Raw genomic sequence first — 25,392 nt, 5'->3', positions numbered from 1 at the left:
CAGAATCCCGAGAGGCCAGAGAAGCTTTTCCCAAGCGATCGTCCATGGGCTTGCCTAGTGTTGATATCGGGGAGGGAAAATGCAATTTCCGTCATTCCCGGATTTTCTTCTTGGTTTTCGCCCTTCACCCCCATCTTTTCGCCAAACTATCCCCGTCCCCAAGTTGCACGGTTTACCTTCAGCCCCCCCCCAATCCAACGGGACCCACTTTCCAAATGAGTACTTAGCTACACCCAAGTGCTTTGAAGAAAATAGTCATTTATTGTCAAAGCATCCAACATACCGAGATAAACTCTAAAGTTTGATAAATCTTTGGAAGGGGGAAAAAAGAAACACATAACTATGCATACTTCGTTTCACTGGCACAAAATTACACTTTGTATTCAAAGGAGATACATATTTACAGCGTCGATGACATTCTTCATGGAAGTCCTGGAACTATTTCATGACACATGCACTTTCCCCGGGAAACCGAAGCCAATCCCCCCTCCCCATTCTGCGAATTCGTTTTGGCCCGTGTGTCGGCTCTGCGAGAACCTGCCTAAAGCCTTCTTCTTTGTGCACTTTCTAGCTAAAATAAACATTTGCCCTTCCGTGTAGTGATTGCGTCTAAACTGGGTAAGTGCTTAATAATTTAAGTAGAAACGTCTGACAAATGCATCAATGTGTTGCAAGAGAGGACGTTTTTTTTTAAAAAATGCATCGGGGGCCGGGGCAGCTAGGTGGCGCGGCGGAGAGAGCCCCGGCGCTGGAGTCGGGAGGATCTGAGTTCAAATCAGACACTTCATGATGACCTAGCTGTGTGGCCTTGGGCGAGCCACTTAACCCCACTACTTTGCAAAAAAAAAAAAAAATGACTTGGGGTGGCTAGGTGGTGCAGTGGGTAGATGGACCTGAGTTCAAGTCCGACCTCCGACACTTCCTAATGACCTAGCTTTGTGACCTCGGCCAAGCCACTGCACCCCATTGCCTTGCAAAAAAAAAAATGCTCCAAAAACAAAGGCTTCCCTAGCAGTAATGAAGGCCATTGAGTGATTTTGCGAAGGACAACAAAAGTCTGGGGGGAGGGGGAGTGGAGACGCGTGCATTCGGAAGCCCCCCCGGGCCAGGCCGCCCCCTCGGGCCCTGGACTTGTGCAAGCCGCGGCGCCCCTCAGTTGTGCGAGGTCATGTGCCTGGACAGGTGGTGGCGCTCCCGGAACGACTCGTTGCAGATGGGGCACTTGAGCTTCTCCTCGCGCCGCCGCTTGACCAGGGGCTCCATGGCGTACTCCTTCTTGTGGTGGGAGCGCATGTGGTAGACCAGGTCGGACGTCATGCGGAACGAGGCGTTGCACTTGGCGCACCAGTTCTGCGCGGGCAGGCAGAGCGAGGTGAAGGAGGGCGGCAGCAGCGTCAGCGCCGACGGCAGCTGCAGCTGCAGGGGCCCCGCGGCCGCGGCGGCCGCGGCGGCGGCGGCCGCGGCGGCCGAGCTCTTGGGCCAGAAGGCCGTGGCGTAGAGGAAGGGGCTCTGCTTGGGCAGGCCGCCGCCGCCCTGCAGGGGCAGGTCGGCCGCCGCGCCCGGCAGCTTCACGGCCAGCGGGTCGGCGGGGTACAGTCTGGCGGGGCCCACGGGCTCGCCGGGGGTGGCAGGCCTCCAGCGAGCCCAGCTTCTGGCCCAGCACCAGCGGGGCCATCTGCGAGAAGCTGCGCGCCGGCTGCGAGAAGGCGCTCTTGCGCTCGTCGGGGCCCGCGCCCGGGGCGGCCGCCGCGGCCCCGCCGCCGCCCCCCGGGCCGCCCGCGCCCGCCGCGCCCGGGCCCGCGCCGCCCAGCTGCGGCACCGTGGTGAAGGCGCTGCCCCGCGCCGGGCTGGCCCCCGACAGCGGGCCGCCGGGCCGGGCCCCCAGCAGCTTGTCGGGCCCCGACGGCGAGGCCGCGGCCGAGGAGGAGGCGGAGGAGGCGGCGCCCAGGTCCTTGTCCTCCCCCGCGCTGGAGGCGCCGTCGGCCGCCTCGTCCTCGTCCGGCAGCAGCCCCGGCGCGGCGCCGGCGGCCCGGGAGGCCTTCTTCACCTCCACGAAGGCGCTGCGCTTGGCCTCGCCCGTCTCGGGGCTGGGCGGCCCGAAGAGGCGGCCGTTGTCCTCCAGGCCGAAGTAGCTGCCGGGCGCGCGGTAGTGCTGCTGCGGGGTGCACACCAGGTCCTCCTTGGAGGCCGGCGCGGGCCGCTCGGGGAAGCGCCCGCGGCCCGCGCCCAGCCCCGCGCCGCCGCGCCCGGCCTCCTCCGGCTCCTCCGGGTACTTCCGCCGGGCTTTGCCGCCGCCGCCGCCGCCGGGGCTGGGCGCCGCCTCCGGCCGGCCGGCCGGGCCCCGCGGGGGAGAGCCGCCGCGGCCCCCGCGGGAGTTCTCCAGCTCGCGGGCCAGGTTGTGGAAATCCGTGGACGGCTTGGCGCCCGCCGCGGGGGCCGGGGCCGGGGCCGGGGCGCCGGCGCTGTCCGGGGGCGCCTGGTAGTGGTGGACGGGCAGGGCCGGGGCCTTGCAGTACTTGGGGCCGCCGGGGCCCAGCGGCGCCTCGGGGGGCTGGGGGTCCTTGGCCGGGCCGCCGCCCCCGCCGCCCCCGCCGTCGCCGCCGCCGCCTCCCGCGCGCTCCTTGGGGCCGCCCCCGGCCTCCGGCTCGTGGGGGGCGCCGGCGTCCGCGCTGTGCAGTCTCTTGGGGCAGCGGAAGCGCAGGTGCGCCACGTAGGGGAACTCGAACTGGAAACGCTGGCTGCACTCCAAGCACGTGTAAGGGGGGGACCCTGTAGCGGGCAGACACACATGGGCAGCGGACAGAGACAAGGCGTTAGACCTGGCACCCCGCGCCTGCCTGGCCCTCCTGCCCCCGCCCGAAGCCGCGCGCCTCCTGGATGTTTCTGGAGAGGACGGGCCCGAGACCGCTCAGCGCCCACCACTCGCGCCCTAACTTTTCCTTCCCAGCTGGTGAGGCATCACACCAACAGGTTCCCCTGCAGCCTGACTTCCTTGGGGCTACTTCGCGCGGGGTGGGTGGGGAGCCTCAACAAAATAAAAGGCCGTCATTTCGGAGGGCCGGGCCGGTCTGAAGGGGCTTGCCAGGCGGGTGGGCTCCCTCCCGCCCCCAAGTGTCGCTCCCCAAGCCTTCGGGGGGGGGGGGGCGAGATCCGGGCAGCTCGGGCACCTACCATTCATTTTACTGTGGGCCCTGGAGGAGCAGAGCAAAAGAAGCTCGGTCAGGTCCTTCCCGTACCAGACCAGCAGCTCCTCGTCTTTGGCGATCCTTCGCAGGGAGCGGTAAAACAACTGTCCGTTTTTGATGTAGGCCTCCAGGTTCTGCTCTTCCTTGTCTCTCGCCGACTGCACCAGGCGCAGCCACATGAGACCTTCTGATGAGCCGTTGGCAGCTGAGGTGTCCACCTGCATTAAATGGAACCAGAGGCCCAGTCAGCCGGGGGCCAACCGCTTTCCCCCAACCTAAGAGCAGCAGCAGCAGCAGCAGCAGCAGCAGCAGCAGCAGCAGCAGCAGCAGCAGCAGCAGCAGCAGCAGCAGCAGCATATAATAACAATAATAATTGTTATTATTGTTATTATTATTATTATTATTTGACCCAAATCCTCCCCCAAACACGCTTTTGTCACTCGCAGAAAGCTGGACAATTTCAGTAAATAAATCTCCCCAATGCCTTTTTAGGGCATTGTTTGACTAAAGTGGACCAAACTCTTTAACTTCAATATGGACCCAGATCCCCGCCCCCCAAACACGTTTGTCACTCAGAAAGCATCTGAACAATTTCAGTAAACTTATCTCCCCAATGCCTCTTTACTACACCAGACAACAATCTGTAACTTCACTACTGTCTTTTACTTGCTTCGAAAAATCAACCTCTTTTAGCCTGAGGTTTATGGCCTGATTCAGTTAGTTTCTTCTCAACTTCTATGCTTTGTATCTTATTAAATAAAAAGATGGCCCTGGGTTAGACCTAGGCCCCAACAGAGCTATGGATCATAGAACCCCGAAACTCCGTGCAAAACCCGTGTGAAAGGGCAAAGCCATTTTCCCGATCTGAGTTTTCTCATCTCTGAAATGAAAGCATGATCCAAAAGATCAGCAAGATTCCCTCCCCTTAAAGTCCTAGGATCTCCAAATAGCTCTGTTGTTGGGAAAAGGTTGTTTTAAGTATGCGGCAGCCCAACCTGCTTTGCAACTGTTCAGTGGCCAGGGCCAGCTCACGGAAAGCATTAAAGCGAAGGTGTGCGTAGCGGGTGAGGTGGGAGTTGTGGTTTGAGGGAAGAGACTTCAGAAGTTACCGAGGGAAAGGCCAGCATTCCTCAACAATAGAAAATATTCATACACCGAGTCTACGGACAAAGTGAGATGGAGAACTGCACCAACTGTTGGCTATCCAATCAGAGGACACCTCTGCCCCTTAGAATCTTTGGGAATTTCAGGTGATGGGGAGGTAGGAAGGAGGTGAAGATATTTCATTCAATGAAGAACATTTCATTCATCCACGGATGGATACCGTTACTATAGGCCAGGGAGGGGCTGGGATCTGAGTCTTCCCTTAGCCCCAATTTAAGAGATCTTGGACGGGAGAGGCATCAAACAGCAGTCACATCTTACCCGGAATATATAGGGCACCGTTCTCTTGTCCGTGGACTTGAGAGCTATAAAAGCTATACTGTCGTATAAGGAAGTGTGGCTGAGAACGCAGGGACCGAATATGGCATTTTCTGGGATGTCGCAGGTGGTGTAAACGCTGGTAAAAATATCCGTCAGACACTGCTGAACAGCCTTGGCATCTCCATCCCAGACGCCCCTTTGAACACCCGTATCTTCCATCGCTTAAGACATAACATGTACAGCAGAAGAAAAAAGCAAAGTTAGAAAAAGTTACCCACATATACCACCGAACAGAAACCTCGCAGATTTTAAACGGATTCCCCTCCGACTTTTCTGGGGCTCTTGTTTAAAAAAATAAAACCAAGAAGCGTGTCCTTTGAGGATATAGGCTGATCTGCTCGGATTTTTCAAGTAAAAGGAGACTTTTGAATTTCCGGATGTGAACTCTGGTGGTAAGAGAGTGAGGGTGGGGTGGGGGTGGGGGATCGATGATGCCTGCAGGATAGAGGAAGAAACGGATCTCTTTCTAGTAACCCATGCGGAGCAGAGGCAGGTGAGGATGAGACCAAGGGAATGATGCCATATTAATACAGCCTACCGATTCTCTCAAACTAAACGCAACTTCCAGTGGTTGAAGAAAGGCTTATTCCTTGGATCATCACTAAGCTCTGAAGCCAGAGATCTGATCTGATCTTTCTTCTTCCAAAAAGAGACCCAGGGTTGGAGAACAGGCTGTGACAGAGGAGCATGGCAAATGGATTTCAAGTGGACTGTCAATGTCACTGATTTCATGTCAGCTAACCTTTAGCTCTAGTCTACAAGAGGGAACGTATGTCTGCTCATTACCATAATCCAGCACTTTCCCTCCGAGACTTTAATTAAAAGCAGCAAGCAGAGGTAATTATTTTTACCTCGACACGCTTATTTATGGATGAGGGTGAATCCCAGTTACCTTGTTATACAAGGGGATAGATTCAGTCAAATGTGACTTGTGAATTGTGCAGGTACAAGGCAAGCATAAAGTGTCCCAGCCTAGGAATACAATTTGTTCAATGAGTTGTGAATGCTCACTTCCCCAGACAGGACACCTTTTTTTTTTTTTTTTTAAGAAATGTGCGGGGGGTGGGGGACTGGGGCGATCTCCACGTTGGTTGGGCTCTTAAGGGTGGGCTCTCCAGCTGTTAAATCTTTAGGAGCTTTTAAATCAGTCAGTGATGGAGAGCTCTCTATTAAGCTGTCATAAATGAACATTTCTCCCCTCCTCCCTCTGAGCACGCCAAAATAAAATAAGGGAAATAAAATAAAGGGAAATCTGGGGCTCCTTGAAAAATGAAAAAGACAGTTTTGAATCTTAAAGAGTCATTGGAATGGTGCTGGCTGTATTGTTATCTATCATACTGAAAGATTCTTGGGTTCCCCGACCTCATTATTAGCTCGGTGATGATGTCTGTAATGTCAGGGGTGCAAGATATGGGGGCTAATTCTCTCCTGAGAAACCACTGATTATGAATTAATATTATTAATGTCCATTTCTTTTTAATATTCATTAACCAATTAGCTTCACAATTTGGTTTTGAGATAGATTTTTTTTTTCCTCTCTCTCTCTCTCTCCGGGTAGTTAACAGTAAGACTAAAGTTTGCTTTGGTTGGCTTCCTATTTCGTTTGCTTTACTGGGTTCACTTCGCCCCAGGAAAAAAAAATAGAGGGAGGGAAACCTTTAAAAGAGAAAGTTCCCTTTTTTTTATGGACAATAGCTCTTTCCTCCCTCGTTTCTCTGGGGCTTTTGGATATCTGGTTACAAATTGATGTAATGAAATAAAAACTCCGCAACTTTTTTTGTTCTGTCAAAAGCCTTCTTCTATTCTCTCCCCTCCTTTGCTTCAATTCAACGTTTTAACCTCGAATTTCTCTCTCTTTTTAACAAGTCTCATTCCCAGAAGCCTTTCATTGTGCTGGAGGTCGCCCCGTCACTTCGGGCAACAGCAGGGACGCAGTCATTAAAATGCAGTTTTACCTAACAATACGGGGAAATGGTCCCCCGAACACCCGGGCTAATCATCACGCCTCCCCGCCAAGCCCGGAGCCCGGAATCCTCACAATAACCCACTGCTGGGCATGCCGAAGAGAGCAGGGCAGAGCAGAGGGTCTGCCTGCCTGCCATCCTGCCAGCCCCCTTCCTCTTCCCTATGCCCCTGATGAATTAAGATCTCAAAACCCTGCTGCTTCGCTCCGATCGCTCTCTCTTCACCCCCCACCCCCCCTACCCCGTCCTCTTTCTGGGAAGCAGATCCATTCAGAGAAAGCCAGCGACTCCGAGGCAGTCGGGTCCATCCCTTCTCTTCCACCGGCCCCGGCTGGCATTGTCTGCCGGTTCCCAAATCACCCCCTCAGTGGCAAAGCGCTTCTTTCCCCTTCCTCCCTTTTGTATCAAACGGATTGGTGTTGTAGGTCCCCGGCACATCCCCACCCCACCATGCTGGAAATGAGGAGGAAAAAAATGCTTCCCCCACCCACTCCCTCTGGGTCCCCTCTCCCCCCCCCCCATACATACAAGCACGGACAACCACTACCAACGTAAATGGACTTACCAGGAATAAGGTCAGAATATAATCCCAAACCAAGGATACCCGAAAAGGATAAAGGAGAAAAATCGCCTCTCGCCTCCCCCTACCCCTAAGTGTCTATTGTATTTCCATGGCAGGAGACGTTGATTTTCCTGTCTTGTGAGCCTTGGAAAGCGAAGGGGAGAGAGAGAGAAAGGCAGAAAGGAGGAGAAAAAAAGAGGGGAGAGAGAGAGAGAGAGAGAGAGAGAGAGAGAGAGAGAGAGAGAGAGAGAGAGAGAGAGAGAGAGAGAGAGTTGTACAGATGGACCCGATGCAGTGAGTGACTGGCACACAGACACACACTTTTTGTTTGCTGCACATAATCTGCCCAATGACGCGTGACAGCCCATGTCCCCTCCCTTTAACTCTTTACTCGGCGCTCTTCTCCCTGTACTGGTCCTCGCTCCTCGCTCTGCCTCCGGGCTCTGCCAGGTACCCGGAGGTCCAGAGCATCCCTCCAAGAGGCGAGAAGCCTCTGGTGGGTGCTTAGATTCTAGTCAGTCTCTTCCCAGTGCTTCATCATTTGGGGAGGGAGGGGAGGAAGGGAAAGGAGGAGAGAAAGAAATTAATTTTCCAGGATATAATGCTTCCCACCAATGCCATCACCCCCAAAAAGGGGGGGAGGTCGGAAGTGTCAGTAGGTTATTGTGTTCCTATTGGCAACTGTAGAGCTGCGGCAGACTAGTTGATGGGAACATCACCAAGGGGATCGGAAATAGTCGGCGCCGGGTGATGGGCAGGGAAAAGGAGTAGGTTGGTTGGCTTAGCCCAAAAGTGTTCCCAAATCACTGACTAGAGCCTAGCTGCGTTATGATTTGGGGACCGGTGTAGGAAGAAAGCCAACTTCTTCCCCCAGGATTTCTCAGATACCCACTGACTCGAATTGTCAGAGGGAAAAATAAACTTTTAAAAAGGCAAAGTCAACTTTTCCATGACCACCGGACCTCAGACAGACTCAGAGAGAGAACAGGGAAGGAATAGAGTTGTTCCAGAGAAGCAGGAGGGTAGGAGGACTAATTGGGGAAGCTCTGGAGAGGGGCTGAGATGAGGTCGAGTGAATAATAGGACCTGTCGGAACCCTTGTTCTCTCCTCTAGGTGGATAGAGTGAGAGAAACCTTCAGATCCGCCCCACCCCCAGCCCAATCATCCATCCGGAGAGCCCCCTGCGATGTCAAGCTGGGAATTCCTGAAAGGTAGTATGGACTCTATGCTTTGATATCTGTTGGAGGTTAGGAGGAGTTTCATTCAGAAGCTCCAAGGCTGTTTTACTTCCTCAGGCCCTTGAATTCCTGAAAAGAAGCTCCCTTGGAAATCTCAGGAGCATCTTCCTTGCTCTCAACCTCCTCCCTCCCACATCATGTCCTATAGCTTTGGGGGTGGGTGGCTGGGTGGGTGGTGGTGGTAGTGGTAGTGGTGGTGTGCTGGAAAAATCTTAAAGTGAGCTCTTCGAATCTGACTTTCAACACATTTTGACTTTTATAGAGAGTCTCTGAAAGCTTTATTTCAACCTTCTAGGAAGGGAAAATAGGTTGTTACAGAATTGGTCTTCTTACCTATTGTGCCTGTGGCCAAAAGTCAAAAAGACATACAGCAATTATCCATATAATTTCAGAGGACTAAATGTTATAAATCTACTCTGTAAAATTTATAACACTACAAAAAAAAAATCCACTTAAGATTCTCACCTAGCAGGAATCTTTGATTCAAACTGACCAAGTTCTGGGGGATTTCCAAGTCATTTGAACTGGGCAGAGAGCTTAAGGACAAAATACATACTCATTTAGTTAGACTCAGTTCTACCCATTCTCCTGTAATTGTTGGGGGCTTTGGTGGAAATAAGGATAGGTGGATCCCACTGAAGTCAATGAAGTATATGCATTGTAAAAATACAGTAAATTTTCTCACAAAGATGGAGTTGCAAATAGAGAGAGGGTTGGAAACCTGAAAAGAAGCATTTAAGAAAATGCTGGTTCAGTCCCCATCTTTGGCATTGCCAGGACACTCTCTGAAGCTGAACACATGGGCAGTTTTCTGGGTCAGAGTAGCATTAGACTCATCTCCTCTTGGATGAAAAAAAATAAGGATTTCTGAAGAGAAATGATGGGATGACAGCATGTGATAGAAAAGAGATCATTAGCTGATCTCCCTTTTGCCTCCCCCCTTCCTAGAGTACCATTTTTTCCCTTCCTCACCCCCAAGACCAGGAATGATTCTGATCAGACGGCATCTTTGTGTTTTGGAGGAACTGAGCTGGGAATTCCTCTCCTAAAAGGAAGGACTCTGAGGTCATTCTGTTCCATTTGAGTCACAAACTAGAAAGTGGTAAAAGCAAGGGAGAACAGCACAGAGAAGGCCTTTCCCTAAATTGTAAATGTCCCCCCCCCCTTTTAAAGAAAAGTTTCTCAAACTCTTTAGAAATTCAGGTTCTTCTTTAGCCCTCACCTGCATCTCCCTACCCTTTCTTACTCCTTTTCTGGTAATGCTTCCCATCCTTTACTAAAGAGAAATCAAAGATACCTAGCAATGCACATACTGCACACCTTCCTCCATATTTTCTCATTGAACTAATCAAGATTCATCTTGGTGAGATCTAATGATGATGCTGTTGACCTATCTTCCCTTAATTTATAGCAATGAAAAATTTTCAAAGAACTTTCCTGTCAGATTCCTGAGAAGTAGAAAGTACCATGATTAATACAAACACAACCTTATTATGAGAGCCACCAAGATTTTCTCTTACCATTTATTTCATATATGTGTTACTTTTATACTATTAACATTCATTTCATACCAAGAGATCAAAAGAGCACTTTCATTTTCAAGCCAAGGTGGGGGGGATAGAAAGAGAAGTAAGATAAAAGAAGGTAATATTTATAAGGACATCAGCAGAAAATCCAGAAATATTAAGTTAAACAGGTAGCTGAGAAAACAGTGAGGAAGAGAAGAGGGTTGATGAAGAAGGGAGGAATCTGGAAAAGGATTTCTCAGAAACATCAGCAGAGTTTCTTCGAGAAAACTGCAGATAGTTTAGCTATAAAGGAAGGTTTAGAGTGTTTGTCTTAAATTTCATTTTTTTTAAGTGAAAAAATCATTGAGAACTACATCCTAGTACTGTCAATTAATGATTGGGAAGCTAATCTTCTGGGGAAAAAATACAAATCAAAGTGGCACCTTTCCTTGTGATTTCACTTGAAAATGCTTCCAATGAGTAACTGCATAACTGCAAGTCAAACTTTATTTTTAGGAAGGAGATAATAAATCTTAACTTTAATAAATCTTAACTTTTAGCAATGGAACTGCCTTGTCCTTTCTTAACAAGTCAGTTACATGTGACAAATATGTTCCCATCTGTACATATCCTTCAGATTGTACAAAGGGCAGAGAAATCTTTTGCTGATTCTAAAAACATAAGCCAGGTGTTTACTTTTTTCCCTCTCTTTCCAAACAAAATCTTAGAAAAGCTGTAGTTTTTAATCAAGGAGGAAAAGAAAGCTTCATTTTGTTCTTTCCAAAGTTGCTTTTCCCCCCTGTCTTCACTGAAGGAATCTGAATAGAGTTAAGTAGACTTTCAATACTCATTTTATCTAATTCCACCAAACTTGTCACCTAAATTAAGGAGATTGACATAACATTAAAAATATGGGAGTATGTAAAATTTAGACAGTAATTTCTGCCTGAAAGATTTTCGTATTTCAAATGGCACAGTTCTTGCTTTGTGGTATAAATTGTCTAAATGAATATCATTAATGGGATGGGGGTAGAAAATCTACAAATTATTTTTATTTCTCTCAAAATTTAAGGGACAGCACGGTACATAAACCAACTTGAAATTGCCCTGACATTATTAATTATAGAAATTCACTGATACTAAAAGCACTGTTAAGACATTTATGTGCATTTATTCAGCTTCAAAAACGACTATAAAGCACACCTCAGTCAATAGTTTCATCTAATTCTCACGGAACAATAGGTTTATGCATATATTTGGGGTTCTCTTCCCTGATATTTTATTTCCAATTAAAATGTTAAAGGGATAACAATGAAGAAGGATGAGGGATATTCCCTCTTCGAAATTCTGTAAAGCTTTACCCAGCTATTGAAAATATAAGTGGATATTCTACTTCTAATGCCTTCTTTTGGAAAGGATGAGTGAGTTAATGAAAAATTCTACTTAAATGGGAAGAAGGGGAAGGAGAAGAGGAAAAGGAGGGAGGAAGGAAGGTAGGGAAAACTATTTTAAGACCATTGGAGTAAGAATTCTTATGTTCAGGAGGAATAAATACTGGGGAAAGAAATCTTAGTCTTTTGCAGAGAAAGATGAAGCCTTGTAAGATGATCTTCATAGAAACTCCCCAAGATACTTAGACTAAAGAAAGAAACTGTATTGCTCTCCCAAACTCCCTCTCCTCCTGATTCACCTCTACTCCTTACAAATGGGTCAAAGGGTTTGGCTTTCTTTTTCAGAAGCAAGCTTTAAGGAAAAGGAAAGGGAGGGGAAACAAGGCTAGGGCTTTACCTCTTGACTTTTCCATTCCTGACTGAGGTGGATGGCAAGAAGGAGCAACTTGGAGAAAGAAGGAAAAGAAGGAAAGAGAATTCTAACTGTGCTTTAACTTAGACAGTAAATGACAAATTGTTTTCCTTCATTGGAATAAGTGGGATGGGGCACATTTCCAGGAATGAACTTGATCAGACTGTTTGATATGGAAAAAGAAAAACAGGAGAGGATTGTGTGGACGACGTGGTAGTATTCAGGAAGGCAAATGACTTTGAAACCATCTCCCATCATTCCTTATGAGGTAACCAATCTGGCTAAGCCTCCAAATGTAAACTCACTTCAATGTAGTGAATGAACCTTTGGAGGAAGGAATGAGGTGTTCATTCAAAATCGGTGGCATTTGTCAGATCTTCCTTGCTGAGACTTAAGAAGTGGAATGGGATGAAAGTATAAGCATTTCAGTCTTGCTTTAAAAGAATCTTTCAGATTAAAGTTCACCTTTATCTTTTTTTTGAGGGGGGAAGTATATCTATTGTTTGGGTGCTTACTACTTCTGGGTAACATTTTTATGAAATCTCAAGAAGTGACAGATGAATGAAATGGAAAAGGGTGTTAGCGAATCAGAAAACCTGGATTTAAATCAAGATTCTATTGCTTTCTTGGGTAATCTGTGTAACCAAGAGTCAATCACTATTTACTTCTGTGGGCCTCGATTTCTTCATGAATGAAATTAAAATATTTGACTAGATGACTATTCCTTCCAGTTCTAAGGCTTTAAATCTCAAAAATTAATTTTATTAGGTGTGTAGTTAAAAGACTGAACTTTCAAAGTTTTCCCCATGAGAAACTTTCAAAGTTTTCCCCATGCTGCAACTGTGGTTACCTGGAAATTCACTTTTTATACATCTTGTCAGGCTTAATCCCAGGCTCCCAAATTGAAATCTTCCAATTAATATTTGTAAAGGAAAGCAGAAGCTTCTCAAAAGTAGTCTTTAAAAAGACTTAAATTCAGATTTAGAGAGTCAGAATGCAAAATATTCTGGATCCTAACTTTTGAAGAGATTTGGGCTCACATTTCACTTCTGCTATTAGCAGTACCACTTGTTACCTTCAGTGTCTTTGGTCCAGTCACTTAAAATTTTTGGACCTCAGTTTCCTCATCTGTAAAGTGAAAGGGTTGGACTTCATGATCTTTTAAATCTATAATCCTATAAACTTGCAGTTGAACATCTCAAACTCAACATATCCAAAGTAGAATGTATTATCTTTATCTCAAACCTATCCATTTTCTAACTTCTCAATGATTATAGTCACTCAAATTTATATCTTGAATCCCTCATCAATTCTGCCTTCATAATATCACTCCAACACATCTCGCTAATCCAGTTCTCTCTAGTCTCCTGCCACTTTAGCCCAGACCTTCAAAAACTTTTGCCTGGATTATTTCAATGATATCCTAATTGGTCTTGTCTTCCTTGACTCCAACCTCTTCCCTCTATTCTTCACACAGCTACTAGAATGGGGGTGAGGGTGGGGGTATGGGGAAGTGAAATTTCTAGAGTTGACCATACTCCAACCCATTCACCTATCTGTCTGTCTATCATCAAGCATCTGTCTCAGCCTAGTATCTTTCCAGATTTATTGCATATTTTTCCTTCTACTCTTTATCACTATATCTTCAGCCAAATAGCCCAAGTACTTGCTATTCTCTTTGAATTAAATTCCATTTCTTGTCTTCTTACTTTTGCCAAGGATTTCCTCTATACATTGGAATAAACTCCCTTCTCACATCCTGAATTTGGAATCCTGAACTCCCTTCAACCACCATCTTAATTGCCCCACTTCTTTTTGTTGCATTGGTAATGGGGCATCAAGGTAACCTGAATCTGGAGTAAGGATGATCTGAGTTTAAATTTGGGCTCATACACTTACTAGTCATGTAGCAAGTTACTTAGCCTCAGTCAACTCAAATGTAAAATGATAACACCTCTCAGAGTTGTTATGAGGACTAAATGAGATTATATTTTGGGGACAAAGGAGCAGCTTAATGATTTTCTTTCCTTCCATTATTTGTATTTCCTTTACATATACATGTATGTATGTATGTATAATGTATGTGTTGAGTATTGACCTATCTGTGTACATGTTGTTTCCTAAGGTAGAAGGGGAGTCAAAGAACTATTTTTCCCCATATTTCTATCCCCAAAACTGAGTACAGTACCTTGCAAATAATAGCATGCTAATAAATGATCATTGAATGAAGGAATAAATGATTGCAGAATTTGGAGCTTGGATTACTCCCATCTCCCACTGCTTCCAGGCCTCAACCAAGGAGAGGGGTGACCCCTTTTAAATGCTTATTGTAGACCACTTCTCTCAGTCAGAGTGAAGACAAAAACTATCTTTAGTTCTTTTCAAACACAGAAATGAACTAAGTCTCAGAAGTCACTCAGCAGAAGTGGTCCCTTACTCCTTACTCTGATAAGCCTCACAGCATCAGGGGAAATTTGCAAGGAGATTGAAAAAAAAGGGCAGATCAACCTAGTATGACCACTTTCCTCAAATTGACCCTCTGGAAAAGCATACTTTTAAGGAATCAAATTAAGACCATCTCCTGTCTCATTCTTAGGGATAAGATAATGCAAGAAATCATTAGTAACATTAGATTGGTTACCCCAAATGGCAGTTCAATAATGGATCAGTATCATGGTACAAATGTCTCATTCCTAGATTGGGGCTTCCTTAATACATATACACTGACAAACTGATTTATACTCAATTCATAAGCCATCTGAAACAGACATATATTAAAGTGAGTGGATGAGGAACTTACAAGAAACTTTTTGTCTTCTAGGACAAGAGTTCTAGGTAGAGGGTACACAGACATAGGCAGAGGGGTACACATACATATGACTTCTGTTCTTAAATTCCCCCCACCCCCCAACTTCCCCAGGAGAAAGACATTTGAATAATGTTGATGGTAATTGTGAAAAATAAAAGACCTGGGGGGTTGAGGAGAGGGAGGAAAGCTGTGAGGACTGCAATTAGTAACTAAAATAGAGACCAACTCCATCTCTACCTGAGAGACTTAGAAAGAGATTTACATTTAATCCCAAACAGCATTACCTATGGCTTTAAAACTGCTCACATTTCACATTAAACTGATTGAGTGTTTGGAAAGCTCCCTCCATGATTACCAGTTACATGCAATTTCATGGACTGCACAGTTCAGATTTTTTTTTTGTTTTTGTTTTTTAAAAAGGATGGATAATAAAAATAACTTGCCAAATAAATCAGCATCAAGAAAGGAAAGAGGGGATATATGGATGTAAGCTAGGGGGTGTCACTAGGAGGTAATTAAATGTGTTGACAAGCATAGGTAAATGCTTACATAGTGTAGTGGCAATCACTAACTCTAGAAAGATTGTGGATCAGATTCCACCTCTGGTATTTGCCTGGTACATGACTATAGTCAAATAATTTGTCCTCTCTGAATATCAATTTCTTCTTAACCTGGGGGGGGGGGAGTGGATTGTAAATTTGTGTAATTTAAACATGAAATACAATGGCAAACCAGGAGGAGAGGTGAGCTTTATCAAATAATGTGACAGAGTTTAAAGTCATTGGTAGATTAATCACAATAACAAGTTAGGATCATGGTGCAAATGTCCACTAAGGTCCTTTCTGATTCAAAATCTGTGAATAAGGGAAAGAAAAGTTCTTTGTAGAAACACAGAAAATACCCCACCACACACACACACCCCTTTTCTCCACTCATTCTATAGTTAAAAGATTCCATTAGAATATGAGATTGAGAAAGCCCTCAGAAAATGAACACATTTTACCTTTTTTTTCAGAGATTTTTAACTTGTCCTAGAAAGTAACACAATAGCAAGGAGATCTATAGGTAGAATGTCCACATGTAGCCATCCTTTGATACTTTATGGTTTTCAAGACTATCATTTTATTTTCTTGTGACTCTAAGTAACTCTTGATACTTAGGATATTATAAGCAGGGAGAAGGAAATTGATCAATTTATCAACCAGTCTATTATTTAAATATATCCTACCATCAGGTTTCTCTACATAGCCTTACCCATCAGCTTTTCATAGTATGCACTCTCAAAGTAAGTTTTCTGGAAGCACTACTAATACCTGATAAGGAGCATTCTTGTAAGCTGGTGAACACATCTGACAAAAAAGAGTGGAATAAAATAAGGGCCTGTTGTGAAAGAAATAACCCAACATATCTAGAGGGTTAGATCTATTAGAAACTGAACACTCAACCATTCGGTTTCCCTGTCTCTTCTTCTTTTAAAGAAAAAAATATTTATAAGTTGAGAACTTCCAAAGAACAATGCATAAAATTGAGGAAATTCATTTGTATGAAAGAAAAACAATTCAATCCTTCCTGTTTCTACATTTCTGCCCCCCAAATATTTTTAAATAAAAAAAAAGACATGCAGTCAAGTAGGTATCTGCTGTATTTCCCTTTTCTCCCTTTTCCCAACTTTAGTATGAAACCATACTAAATGTACTGTGCTTGGCCTCTAATATATTTGTGGAATATTATTCAAAGGGAGAACCTATTGAATGTGGTGTGGTGGATGGAGAATTGATACCAAAAAACTGAGTTCAAATCCTCCCTTTGAAAAAAAAAAGTAGATATAGAGACATAAGTATCTGTATCTATCTATATTGGCTATGTGACACAGAGCTATTCATTTAACCCCTCACTTCTCTAGGCAAACCCCTGAATTAGAATGAAATTTCTTCTCTGGGAGTCCCTTATGCTAATTAAATTCCAAGCCTATTCCCTATGACTTAAACATGAAGGCCACTTGCTATACTCATTTATAAGGGTCCCTGTGGAATTCGGAGATAGCCAGAAAGTCATTTGTCTCATATTTAAGACTAATCTTATAAGGTCATATGCAAGAAAGGGGACAAGAAATTACACGCATCTTCTACAAACACATAGCCTTGGTCACACACAGACACACAGACACACACTTCCAGAGAAGTAAAATCTGAAAAAGGAAAGAACTCAGTGAGATTCCTACCTAGAGACATCAGTTGATTGCCTTTCTCAGTCCCTTGATTGAGAGTTAATATCCATTCACTTCGAGGTTACTATTTATTCTGTTATTACATTGACTGGGGCTAAGATAACAAAGACTCTATGCCTTAGTAACTTTCCAAATTGTGTAGGAATATATCATCACACAAACCATGACTATTCTGGGATGCTCTGGCTGCTGTCCTAAGTCATAATTCAGTTCTGCCCACAAGACCATTCAGGTCCAGGGCTACAACTTTTAGTCTAGCCTAAATGAGTGACACTTTTTTGTTTGTCTTCAGCTCCATGATTGAGAAGAGGAAGAGGAAAAAAAGAAGCACACAGACCTGAGCCAGAGACAGCTGCAACAAAATGTTTGCATTATTTATTGCGCTATACTTCAGAACTTATCAACTCTAAAGAGACCATTTGCTACCTGATGCAGCACAACTGGTGGCAGCTGCTACATACTGAAGGCGAGTATATAGAAGACTAGGGGCAGCTAGATGGTGAAGTGGATAGACACTGGCCTTGGAGTCAGGAGAATGGGAGTTCAAATCCAACCTCAGACACTTATACTTACTTGCTGTGTGACCTTGAGCAAGTTACTTAATCGTGACTGCCTGGAATCCAGGGCCATCTCCAGTCATCCAGATTTATATCCAGATGACTCTGGAGAAGAAAGTGAGGCTGGTGACTTAACACAGTATCCCCTTACTCAAATTCAATTCATGTGCTTGTCATGGCATCACATCCCCGATGAAGGACAAACATCATCATCATCATCATATAGAAGATACTTTATTGCCCTACAGGTAATTTAAAGGAGGATCTGATCAAATGTCTGGCACCCCAATATTAGACAAATTTATTCTGAGGCAAAATGTCATTAATCATATTACAAACAAGCTTGTTCTCAATGATAACTGCTACAAGTTTGAGGGCTGACTGATGCCAATTCTGGAGTAGGTGTTCTGGAGCAATAAACAGAGAGGGTGGGTGAGGTAGACACCAATGAAGACGATTGCATAATTAGGGAAGGAAATCAGCGCCACTGAAGTCTGTGTATTGAATACAGAGGAACAACTTTCCAGTACTAGGCCCAGTTTTAAGATAAGAGGATAAGATTTTCCATTCACATAAGAACCTTTGGCTGGTTCTGGAGATTGTGGAAAGCATACAACTCCGTAAGCTCAGGATGTCCTTGCCAAACACATGGGCTGGATCCTCCTCAAAGGAGGCTTGAAAACCAGCACATTGCCAACACTAACCTCCTGAGGAACGGAGTTGATTGTGTTGCCTACATCCACATGGCCCAGGAATTTGATGACTCAGACTCAGGTATAGGGCCAGATGAATCTGTGTCCAGGAACAAAATTCAGTGGATGCTGGGCCAGTCAAGGTGTATACTTGTCTTTCCTTTGCTTATATTAGGGATTTTTGGCCCCCAAATTAGCACCTTCACTCTTGAGAACCAGTTGGTTCTAACAGTAATCTGAAAGTTGGGAATGCTGGGTTCTGACTCACTATTTATTACCTCACAGTAATCCCCTTTCTAGTCATTTCTAACCCTCTTGGTTCCCTAATCAAGGTCAATTTGGTTACCCACACCTAAGGAAATGATCTCTTTATGTAGTAGTTAAAGGTGCAGATTTCCAAGGTCAATAAACTCTACTGGTCTCCCCACTCTCCCCCCCCCAAAAAAAGAAAATTATTTCTTTAAGTTCATGTTCATCCATACTTCTTTTTGGTGAAATCAACTTATTTTGATTGTATATCATGATTCAACTGTTGATTTTACTTGGCCTAGCCCAGAGATTTCAAGGCTATTTAAAAAGTCTTCAGCCACAAGAAGTTCTGACCAAAACAACAAAAACACATCAAATCAAAGCAAAACATCAATGTTTTGAAGTCAGAATCAGGAAAAGGGGGCCAATATTAGATGAAAATCCCAATCTTTAAATATCATGAATGCTTTCTAAAAATCCACGTGACTCATGTGATCTTAAGCATTTCCCTCCATCTCAATTATTTACCCAAATAAACTTGGGACAAAATGATAAGAAAGAGGAGCAATGGAAGAGAACTTGGAAGAAATATTTTTCCACTGTGGGGAAGAGAACTTTAATTGCTTTTTTAGTTTTTTGATTAGTGTCATCACCAAGTCTAAGGTGTTTAGTTGATATTTTCTCTTTGGGGGAACATAATAGGGCTCTGATGTCTAAGTCTTACATGGCCCACCAAATGATTCAGTGTCAACCTGGCAGAAGACTACCAAACTGTTTTCTCTTTGAAGAAATTATAAATTCAGACCAAGTGTTCTGCAGCTTCAATCAGAAGTCTGGGGTAGATTTATGATCTCAAGGGTGTGTTCTTTGATATAAACCAAAGTTAGGTTAGTCCATATAGATTTCATAAGGGGTCTGTGTGATTAAGCATATATGTAGGAATTGGTTAACTGAAAAGTGAGGCCAATGAAAACAAGGTCTTGGGTTGCACTCTTCTTTAAGGAATCACCTTCCAAAGGAAAAAAAAAGATTAAACTTTCCCTGGCAGACATTTCAGATAACCTAGATGTTAACTAATAGTGGGACTTAGTGGTAGAAGTATAAGAATGACATGAAATAAGCTTATAATCCATTTTTTAAAAAAAGTTCAGTATTGCTAGGAATACTGGTTTAGCTAAGTAAAAAGAGAATGAAATTAAGAGTAGTGTCTGTTTTATACAGTGAATTTGTATAGACATCAGAGGATGAATTTAAGAAGTAATGGGGAAAGAGTGAAGAGAAAAATTGGACAAATAATTAGCAGGAGAAATAGAAGCTGAAAAGTGATGAATAAAGAAGTGGATATTGCTTTCCTTGTTCTGCCTTAACTGACCCTCCCTTCCCCATTAACAGTCTGACTCCCGAGATGAAGGCAAGTGGAGGATAATTAGCTGAGGGAACTATTTACTGTGTCATTTCTTAATCTACCTTCTTGCATTACTTGTAAGTATATTTTTCAGTTTTGTTTCTTCTCTCCATATTTCCAAGATGTTATAGATTCATCTAGATTTAGTCTTGGTCACCAATGGATACAGTGATATTAATGATGGCAAAAAAAGACTTCCTTTGGAGAAATGAAGACCAACTATATTCCAGGAGGGACATCTAACCCAGTGATTGCTATTTTGTAAATCTATAATATGGTAAAGAAAAATCCCCCATCTGAGGTGAGGAATCTGTTCTCTCTGTCTCTCTCTCTCTCTGAAAAATCTCATAGAACAGAGATAAAAGAATAGGATTCAATTTTTCCTTTTTCTTTCTAGTTCATCCCTCACATTCTTTGCTTTTTCCCCTCTCCTGAGAGAAACATGGGACAAAGGACACTTTCAAATTAGCGTGTAGAGTAGGGAATGGAGGGAAGAAGGAGTGAAAGATTTATGTGTGATTTTTGGAAACCCTACTTGTGTCTCCAATCTGTCAATATGCTGGAAATAGAGGCAAGAAAAGATAAGAATTAGAGAGCAGTAGAGGTAAGGACAAGGAATTAAGTATGTACTTGTGAGGTTTAAGAAGAAGTAATGAGTGGGAAACTAAGGCTGAAAGGAATGCAGAAGAAGACCTATAGATGAGTTAGTTTATGTTTCCTTTGGTGGGGTAGGGCTAGGGGGTAGTGGAAGGAGGTAGTCAACCTGACTTTGTGTTTTTGTAAATCCTGCATGCTCTTTTGTGTCTTTATATATAGATATAACTGTGTATCTTTTTTTTTAGTTTTGCTTTTTTTTTTTGCAAGGCGGATGGGGTTAAGTGGCTTGCCCAAGGCCACATAGCTAGGTAATTATTAAGTGTCTGAGGCAGGATTTGAACTCAGGCTGGTGCTCTATCCACTGTGCCACCTAGCTGCCCCACAACTGTGCATCTTTGAATGTGCATGTGTTTCTGTTCTGATAAAGATATAAAATGAGTGGAAGTGTTAGCCCACATAGCTCAACCACTGGCAAGATTTTAGAATTACAGCAGGTGCTATTGAGTCAGGAAATGAATTGGGAGTCTGTTATTGAGAGGGCTGCAATTTGGGCTGATAACTATGGAACTGAAGACTGAGAAGTTAGGGTAAGAGAGTTTTTAAAACAATTTTTAAATTTTTATAGGAAAGAAGAGAAGAGAACTAGTTAAGGGAAATGATCAATAATGAAGCTGTAAACCTAATGAAATTTCTTTTGGTGGCTCCAACTAGAAATAAAGAATCCTAAGTCCAATGTGTCTGATCACTCTGAATACACCAGTTCAAAAATGGATGGTTTGAATGTATTCCCAATATAAGCTACAATTCTGCATTTCCCCCTTCCCATCTTAGGTTTTTACAATGGTTACATGATCATTTATTTTCATTTCTACAAAATGCAGTTACACTGTATTATTTTCATCAAAAAGTTAACATACTGGGAAAAGAAAACTCAATTTGTCAGAAAACCTGATTCTTGCCTATAAAACACTCCCCCCCCCCCCAGTTACATTTGCAGGAGTATTTTAAGTTCCTTCTTTCTCTCCCTATTCCTCCCTCTCTCCCAGTGCACATTACTCACTGAACTGAATATCTTCCCTCCAGGATTTCACTACTGGGTAAAGTTGACAACGAGTGAGAAGGAGTTGCAACTTTCAAAAAGATTTATTTTTCCTCGCCATAAATCTCTTCCCTTGTTCTTCTGCCCAATGAAGCATGCTAAAGCCCTTTTCCATAAAGTATTCAGCATTAAGGCCACAAAGCTCGCCCAATCAGTAGCCATCTGCTTCTGCTATAACTGCTGCTCCCGAAGCAGGGAAAAGCAGCCAGAAGAGAAAGGGCGCTACTGTTAGGGTTTGCAGGACAAATGAGAAGCTCTGAATAGCTCTGGACCCTTTAGCTTGCCCTGTGTATCTGCATCTATAGAGACAGGGAAAGAAAGGAAGCATTATATTGATACAACAATTGTAAAACAAAAAAAGGAAGAAGCGTCTGCAGGGCAATATAGCATGCATCAGAGGGCTCCAGATAAAAGGGGTGCTAGCAGATTTATAGAAACCTTTAATTGGGTTTCAATTGAAAGATAAAGAGGTTGAGGCCAAGCCATGGAGGGGGCAAAGTGTTCTGGATTCACAGTCTGGAGACTTGCTTGGTTTCAAGGGGGCAAACGGTGCAGGATCTTTGTGTCCCCCTTTGCCCTGTGTGGCCAGTCACTGAAGGGGGGAATGCACCTTTTCCTTTTGGAGGACAGAGGTTCCAACAGTAATAGGGATATTGATGTGAATCCTGCCCAACTTAGACTTGGAAGCCTAACCATCACATATCTGTGACCTAGTCTGTTAAGTATTCCAAACAAGAGAGGGTTTTGTGCATTTACTAAGTATCCCAAAGAAAGCAAAGGGGGGTGTTTTGGTTTGTTTAGGGGAGACCAAAACAGGACTCCAGAAACCAGGATTTGGGAATCAGAAGCTCACCCTTGCCTGTAGTGATCTTAGGGCGATCAAGTGAGTGCTCTGACAGTTCCGGGCGCCTTCTTGCCTCCCTCTCTGTCCTCAGCGCCCCACCCCAATTCATGCAAACATCCCTTCCACAAGTGTGGCGCTTCGTTTGCTCAGAGTGAATTTATTGTCCCGAGCCTCCGATATCTTTTTCAGTCCCGTAATTAATAAAAATAAAAAGCAATGGCGCAAATTACGATTATGAGGGACAGGAAGACTGTTTTGAATAAAATGAAGAAATGATTAAGTTAATGACACGCTAATGAAATCTCAAGTGCGATAAACAGCCCCTTGTTGATCATTGGGTATTACCCAGGACAGGCGGAAAAATGGAAGTCTGGGCTTCCTCCTCGAGGTGGGTGGGCCATCCCGGGCCTGCCAAAGCTCCCAAGAAGCCCCAATAGCCAGCCAGTCCCTCAATGAGGCCAATGTGAAATGAAATAGTAACTGCGGAAAAACTTAGAGGCTTCTAAACCTCTGACATGTTAAAGGAGCAGCAGTCTCCCTCCCCGGCCACCCGAGCCGCTCCTCTCCCTCCCCAACGTCCCCCACCCCCCTTCAGGGGGGCAGAAACCTCCCATCCCATGTCACCAATGTGATGCTCCAGCTACCCATCACAATTTCCTGTTGCCTTTGCACATCCCTCTAAGCAGTCCAGACTCCTATGGAAATCCCCAGAGAATAAATGGAGTAAGTCCCAAATCGCATTGGCTCACGCATGGGAAGACCAGGAGCATCCTCTTCCGAATTGGGGAAGGATTAGGAGACCGGCGGACGCAGGGACCCATTTGCTCTTTTCTCTTTATTGTGATTCATGTAGATTAAGGGCTTTAGGGTGGGTCCTTGCTGAACCAGAGCCGCCAGAGCTTCGAAACTTGGAGAGAGCTGCGCGTGGCAGGCTCCCCTGGAGGTCCCTTGCAGAAGTGGATTCCTAACTGAGCAGGATGCTGATCCAAGTAGGTCCCATCATCCAGGGAGGTCCAGCCTTCAGCTTTCAGTGACTGCGATCTTAGGGCAACCTTGCAGCTATAGAATGGGCTTTGTTGTAGGCTAGCTAACTGGAGAAGAGAAGAGAAGAAGCTTGCCTTGGGCCTTTCAGGGTGTGCGTGTGTGCGTGTGCGTGTGTGTGTGTGTGTAAAAGGCTAATCATAAACCATATTTGTATTCTATCTTTTACAGAGGGCTTGAGGCACTCATTTACTTCACTTCCTCGAAAATACCACTGTCAGACCAGAGAGAGACACCTAACAGGACATGAGCCATTGGGAAATGTATCTCCTGTCCAGAACATTAAGGGCAAGGCCAAATGATGGACAAAATGAAGTCACTCCTCCAGCTAGAGATCTGAAAAATGAAATGCTTGCAGTTTTGGGGGGGTGCTAACTCGCGATCGTCCCCTTTGGGTGGGAATCCTTGTTACTTCGTGTCTGTTTGTTGAGGGGAAACCTATCTGGGAGGACAGGAGCAAAACGCTGAGTATTGGTTGTTACATCCGTCCTCCAGTGGACAACCTCGCTGGGAACTCTCTGTGATGGGGTGGGGAAAAGGGAAGCACATGCCTTTGGGGGGTGGCTTGCTTGTTTTGTTATTTAAAAAAAGACTACATAGGACTGGAGGGGGAAGGAAGAGACAATGATTAGGATGAAGAAGGAAAGAAGGCAAAAAGGAAGGGAGGGAGAGAGGGAGGGAGGAAAAAAGAGGGATGGAAGGAGGGAGAAAGGAGGGAAGGCAGGGAAGAAAAGAATAAAGAATGCAGAGAGGAATGAATAGAAGAAGGAAAGTAAGAAAATAAAAGTGTGAGGAAGAAAGAAGGGAAGGAAGGAGGAAGGAAGGAAAGAAGGAAGGAAGGAAGGAAGGAAGGAAGGAAGGAAGGAAGGAAGGAAGGAAGGAAGGAAGAAAGGAAGGAAGGAAGGAAGGAAGGAAGAAAGGAAGGAAAGGAGGAAGAGAGGGATGGAAGGAGGGAGAGAGGAGAGAAGGCATGAAAGAAGGGAAGAATTAGTAATTCAGTGAGAGATGAATGGGGAAGGAAAGAAAGGAGGAAGAAAATAAAGGTGGGAGGGAGGAAAGAAGGGAAGGAAGGAGTAAAAGACTGCGAGTAAAAGGAGGAAGAGAGGGACAGAGAGAGGAATGGAAGGAGGAAGAGAGAGGAGAAGACATGAAAGAAGGGAAGAATAAAGACTGTAGAGAGGAAAGAAAGGAGTAAGGAAATAAAGATGTGGGAGAGAGGAAAGAAGGGAAGGAAAGAGGAAGGAAGAAAGAAAAGAAGGAACGAATGGAAAAACAAGGGAGAGAAGGAAAGCAGGTTGGAAAGAAGAGAGAAAAAAGGAAGGAGGAAAGAAAGGGAAGGAGGAGAGAAGAAGAAGAAGAAAGGAGGGAAGGGGAGCAAAAAAAGGAAGAATAGAGAGGAAAGAAAAAATGGGAAAGAGGGGGAATGGAGTTATAAAAGGGAATAGAAGAAAATGGAAAGAGCAGCGAAGGGAGAGAGCTATGGGGACGAATGTGCATTCCATAGTAGATGCCTTACGGATGCTGGCGGTGGAGTGGGGTCGGGGTGGCGCTGCCCAGGTCCGGGGGAAGAGCCCATTTGCCTAGTTTGGGATGCGCCCCCTTCTGGTACCTTTGTTTCTGCTCCCCGGCTCCCCAGGTGGCCAGCACTTCAGTTGACCCTGGGGACATGGCAAGAGGATGCCGAGAGCGAGCGGAAAACGTTCGAGCGCACCCCCGTCCCTTGCAGCCCTCCTTCTTACCCCGGGGGTGTCGGGAGCATGGTCCCCTTCCAGTCTGCCTTCTGCAGCTAGCGGCAGCCTCCACAAGCGCCTGCTCCTCTCTCTGCTCCCCGGAGCCCGGCCCCCTCTTCCCCTCCCGCAGCAGCTGGGAGCGAGCAACTGGCGGCGGCTGCCGGGCGGTGTCTTGGGGGCCGGCGGCCGAGCTAGAGAAGCCGCCATCTGGAGCCTGCAGAGCCGACTGGCTGGGGGGGGATGGGGGGTGAAGAAAAAGGGCCCGCAGCTCGCCGGGTCCTAGACCGGGAGAGACCAGAACGAAGCACCGGAGGACGAGCGGGCAGCAGAGAGCTTCGGGAGGGGTCTGCCCACCGTGGTGAGTTTGCTAGAAAGGCCGTGTGTGCGTGCGTGCGT

General features: G+C 45.2%; 1 protein-coding gene across 1 annotated transcript; it reads right to left on the bottom strand.

The window, feature by feature from the left end:
• Window positions 1-246: 246 nt before the first annotated feature.
• Window positions 247-25,110, bottom strand: PRDM8 (PR/SET domain 8). Its single transcript, XM_074228567.1, is given in 5 exon segments — window positions 247-1,623; window positions 1,625-2,769; window positions 3,172-3,403; window positions 4,611-4,831; window positions 25,006-25,110. Coding segments are annotated over 4 exon segments (2,067 nt in total). The 5' UTR covers window positions 4,830-4,831; window positions 25,006-25,110; the 3' UTR covers window positions 247-1,152.
• Between the last annotated feature and the right edge of the window lie 282 nt (window positions 25,111-25,392).

The sequence above is a fragment of the Macrotis lagotis genome, chromosome 3 (genome assembly GCF_037893015.1).
Source record: "Macrotis lagotis isolate mMagLag1 chromosome 3, bilby.v1.9.chrom.fasta, whole genome shotgun sequence".
NCBI classification, from domain to species: domain Eukaryota; kingdom Metazoa; phylum Chordata; class Mammalia; order Peramelemorphia; family Peramelidae; genus Macrotis; species Macrotis lagotis.
This window is presented reverse-complemented; position numbering and strand designations above follow the sequence as displayed.